At 59.2% G+C, this 4,853-nt stretch overlaps 1 protein-coding gene across 1 annotated transcript in view; it reads left to right on the forward strand.

Annotated features, from left to right (window-relative positions):
- The window catches only part of PTPRU (protein tyrosine phosphatase receptor type U), a 56,699-nt gene that overhangs the window by 37,063 nt on the left and 14,783 nt on the right, over positions 1-4,853 (forward strand). The window contains exons 21-26 of the mRNA XM_035901306.1: positions 306-403; positions 494-610; positions 1,266-1,420; positions 2,925-3,060; positions 3,156-3,305; positions 3,454-3,627. Coding sequence (XP_035757199.1) covers positions 306-403; positions 494-610; positions 1,266-1,420; positions 2,925-3,060; positions 3,156-3,305; positions 3,454-3,627 — 830 coding nt within the window. The remainder of the gene's footprint in view (positions 1-305; positions 404-493; positions 611-1,265; positions 1,421-2,924; positions 3,061-3,155; positions 3,306-3,453; positions 3,628-4,853) is intronic.

Genomic DNA, 4,853 nt, shown 5'->3' on the forward strand with positions numbered 1-4,853 from the left:
TTCACCAGCTCCTGATTTAGCAGCCGGGTTTTGTCCCTGGTGGGATTTAACCTTATGCGGGCAAGAAGGGGAGGGAATGGGCTGATTGGGGGCCAAATGGGGCGGTAGCAATGTGGAGCAGCTCCCACCCCTCCTGCCCCCCCATGGCACCGGGTGCCCCTGGGGGAAAAGGGTGGTAAAATGCTGGGGGGGGGTGTTAGTGCCACTGAGGCAGGAGGGGAAACGCGGTGGCATGGCGGTGCTGCTGTGGCCGGGCTCTGCAGCGCTGCCCGTCCATCCCTGGTGGCCTTTGCTCCGTCCTGCAGGGCCCAAGCAGGAGATGGTGTATGACTTCTGGCGCATGGTGTGGCAGGGGCACTGTTCCAGCATCGTGATGATAACCAAGCTGGTGGAGGTGGGCCGGGTAAGGACCCCATCCCTCTCCCTCTGGGCTCTGCCTCTGCCAGACGCCTCCACCGCAGAGCCAAAACCCCATCCCGTCCTCTCCTTGCAGGTGAAATGCTCCAAATACTGGCCGGATGACTCCGAGATGTACGGGGACATCAAGATCACCCTGGTGAAGTCGGAGACACTGGCTGAGTACGCCGTCCGCACCTTTGCTCTCGAGAGGGTACGGTACCGTTCCTGCCAGCCGCGACCTACCCAACCCTCAGGCAGCCTTGGCCATCTCTAACCATTGCCAGATTGGCATTTACCAATACCTGATTTATTTACCCCAACGTGCGGCTTTCATCCCTGATTGAGGTGCAGCCTCTGAGCCCTGAGGATGCTGGTAGCTTCTTCCTTTGCTTTTTCCCCTGCTCCGCGTCCTCCGCCGGGGCGAGCGGCTCAGCCCCACTTTGGTTTTGGCAGTGAGTGAGTGTTTAATTTCCATGTGAGCACCACGTAATTGCAGCGGGGGTGAAGGATGCTTTTTCTCCTCCGGGCTGGAGTGCAGGTTATGTGGCCATTACTCTCCAGCCTGGTACCTGGGGATGGACCTGCTGCGATTTACCCCTAATCTACACGAATGTGAAATTACTGTCTACTTATAGGGCAGGTAGTAAAGATACTCATGGAATTAGACCCGTGGCTGCTGCTGCCTCCTCCTCTTCCTCCTTGGCTGTTTTTTAACCCTTTTGCAGGCGAGGAGGGAGCTGTGGGGCTGTGTGGTCCATCTGGCTGGATGCTGAGCTGGCAAAATCATGGATTCTCAAGAAAATGAGGTGTTTGGGTGGCTTTGCCCTCCCTGTGCACCCTCACTCCACCTTACCCTTCCCTTGCAGCGGGGCTACTCGGCCCGGCACGAGGTGAAGCAGTTCCACTTCACGTCCTGGCCCGAGCACGGTGTCCCCTACCACGCCACGGGCCTGCTGGCCTTTATCCGCAGGGTGAAGGCATCGACGCCGCCCGATGCCGGCCCCATCGTCATCCACTGCAGGTATGCACGTGGCCGTGGGGCAGAGCCGGCTGCAGGGGAGCATCCCTGCCCCGGGATGGGGTTTGCTGGGGTATGGATGGCCCCGGTGGGGGAGAGCGCTGTGTCTTAGGTGGGTGCTCAGCCTCTGGCTCTGAATGATGCTGAGAGCTCTGAATGATGCTGAAATATTCATCGGGGAAGTGTCACATGTATAAATTGGGTTCATAAGAAGGAAAGGGTGAGGCAGGGAAGGCACCGGGGCTGATGGCGTGAGGCTGGACGTCCCTCGATGATGGCATCCAGCTGTAAAATGTCACCGCTGGGCTGGTGGCAGCAGGGATGGGGGGCTGCAGGTGGTCCAGGGGGGCAGGCAGGGAGCAGCGCTTTTTTGGGGGCTGCCCCAGCACGTGTTACTGATGACACAGCTCTGTCCCTGAGGGCGAGGGTGGCACGGAGGGATGGGCAGTTGCTGATGGGTGTTGGGTCTGGCCGCAGGGGGAGGCAGGGAGGGACAGTGGGACAGCTCCCAGGGTTACCCGCAGGGCTGTCCCCGCGGGGCTCAGCCACCAGGACGCTGGAGCTGGGAGGACGTGGGTGCCATGTCTGAATGGGAGCGGTGAGTTTCTGTCCCCTGAGCAGGTGTCCCCACGTGACGGGTTAATGGCTTTTCCTCCGCTGGGCAAACAAGGAGGAGCTGATGAGCAGGAGGGATTTTTTTTTTATTTGATTTCTCCCTGTCAATTGCCTCATCAGTATTCATTCACCGGCACCAGCGAGTGTGATTAGTGCCAGTAGCCTGTAATCACTGATAATCACGACGAGTGATTCATCAGCCCCAGAAATTAGTATTTCGCTGGAAAAGACTTTGTAGGAAAGGAGCAGGGTGAGCAGTTCTGTTCCTGAGATGTCGTGGGGGGGTGTCACCCCATCAGTAGATCTTTTGCTGTGAGTACGAGCGTGCCAGGATTTGGGATATCGCCGCTGCTGGGTTATCTGGCTCTAGGAACCCTGCTGGGCTCAGCCTTAACCCCAGGGTCCCCCCCGGGGGAATTCAGACCCCCTCTGTGCTGGGGGTACCTCCCTGTGCTCGCAGGGCTTGGTGCTGAGCATCCTCCTCTTTCCGCTGCCTCCATCGGCCCTTTTGGGATGGGGTCCCGGAGGTCCGTTGGCACTCAGATGGTTTAGCTGCTGGTTTTGCTGCAAAAAGCCTGTGTTTTCCTGTTCTGAAGCAAAAATGAATCTTAGACCTGGGTACCCATGCCTGACCATCTTGCAGCCCCCGGGCCGCTGCAGCAGTGTGTTTGGGTGGGTGGTGGGGAGGGTGGTTTAAGGCAAAATTGGGCTGTGGTTAAGGAGGTGTGCGAGGTCCTGGCAGCCCTGCCTGGACCCACGTCCACGGGCAGGGACTGTGTGTTGAGCCCTTGCCTGTGCAGACCTTGCTCCGTGCCTGCTGGTGTCTCGGGCTGTGTGTGGATGCTGTGCAGACTGGGAATGCGTTTGCTGTGTTTCCCCGCTCCATCCCTAGCGCCGGCACGGGGAGAACTGGCTGCTACATCGTCCTGGACGTTATGTTGGACATGGCTGAGTGCGAGGGCGTCGTGGACATCTACAACTGCGTGAAGACCCTGTGCTCACGAAGGATCAACATGATACAGACGGAGGTGAGCGGGCGTTGGGAAGAGCTGGGGACGCGTGGGGCTGCTGTCCCCAGCAGGCTGTGGAGGCTCTGCCCTCTCCCCTTTCCTCCCCCCGAAAGGAGCAGTACGTCTTCATTCACGACGCCATCCTGGAAGCCTGCCTGTGCGGGGAGACCAGCATCCCCACCAGCGAGTTCAAGCCCACCTACAAGGAGATGGTGAGGATAGAGCCGCAGAGCAACTCCTCGCAGCTGCGGGAGGAGTTCCAGGTGAGTGGCCCCCAACCCCCCCCTGCATCCCCCCCTTGCTCCTCACCCTCCCAGTGCCCACCGCCACTGGGACCAGCAGGTTCCGACGAGCAGCAGGCAGGGGTTTTGGCCCCCGGAAGGCAGCTAAGGGGAGCACGTGTACTCACAGACCCTGAACTCGGTGACTCCGCACCTGGACGTGGAGGAGTGCAGCATCGCCCTCCTGCCCCGCAACCGGGAGAGGAACCGCAGCATGGACGTCCTGCCGCCCGACCGATGCCTTCCCTTCCTCATCTCCGTGGACGGAGACAGCAACAACTACATCAACGCGGCCTTAACCGATGTGAGCGCGCTGCAGGGAGGGGAGGGGACCGTTTGGGTTGTCTCGGGGAGCTTTTCACGGCAATACCTTGCTTGGTTTGAATTTATGGCCTTGTTTTGCACAAGGGCATGAAGGCATGTGGCGGCTCTCTGTGCAGGGGGAGGAAAGGCTGGGACCGCTGTAGCGAGGTCCTTCAACCCTTCGTTTGTGTAGCAGCATCTTGCTTGTCTTGAAAGAGCTTTTTGGCTGCTCTCATAAGCGTCTTCATTTGTTTTGTAGCAAAATGGAGCGCGGGAGGGAGAGGAAGCTCTGGGAGGGGTTGGTAGCACCGACCCCGCCGTGTGCTGTAACACCCTGCCCTGCATCCCCCTGCCCCTCCTCCCGCTGCCATTCAGGGGGCTCTGAACTGCTCCCCAAGCCACCGTGCATCCCCCCTGGTGCCATCAGAAAGGGTGCCTGCCACGGCAAAGCTATTTCCTACCTGCTGGCGATCGCAAAGCAGAGCAGAGAGGATGCCGCAGGCTCCGAGCCCGTGCCGAGCGATGGGTCATTTATCATCAAACCCACTTTCCTCTCCTTGAAACAAGCCCGGGTGCTTTGCACGGGCAGCGCTGAGCCCCGCCGCACCCCGGGCACCTTCTCTGAACCCTCCTGGTTGCAGCTGAGCACCAGCACCAGGCTGAGCCCTGGTTTTTTTTTTACCCCATGGGTGATTTATCTTTGTACAGATCTCATCTCCCTGTTACCTGCTCTCTCAGCAAAAAGCGGTTTGTAAAGCGGAGGTGGCTGCTGGCGGCTGGGGCTCAGCACCCATCAGGCTTTGGCTACCGTGGGAGGGGAGCTTTGTTTTCAGCTTGCTTGTCGTTTGCGTATCCATTTTATTTTTATACACCACTGAGCCTCCCTTAATCTCTGCTACAGGGTCAGAGAATAGAAATTCCTTTACAGACTGAAAAAGCCCTTCGGATAAAATTCTCGCTGAAGGGATAAAACCCATTTCCCTCTTTGGGGGGGCAGGGGGGAAGCTCATTTTCTTTAAGTGCCAAAGCGGTTTGCTCTGTCCGTCTGTCAGATGAGACCGGTCTGTGCTGCCCGTCACCAGTGCTGAGCGCTGCGGTGGTGCCGGTGCCGGCGGGGCTGGGGGGGCCGGGCTGTGCTCCGTGCCGGCTGCCGTCACTTACACCGGTGCCAAAGGATTGCAGGGGCCAAGGCGAACCTGGTCAGCACCTGATGGAATCCCCCTCGCC

Source organism: Egretta garzetta, unplaced genomic scaffold, assembly GCF_000687185.1.
Source record: "Egretta garzetta isolate BGI_Z169 unplaced genomic scaffold, ASM68718v1 scaffold368, whole genome shotgun sequence".
NCBI lineage: Eukaryota > Metazoa > Chordata > Aves > Pelecaniformes > Ardeidae > Egretta > Egretta garzetta.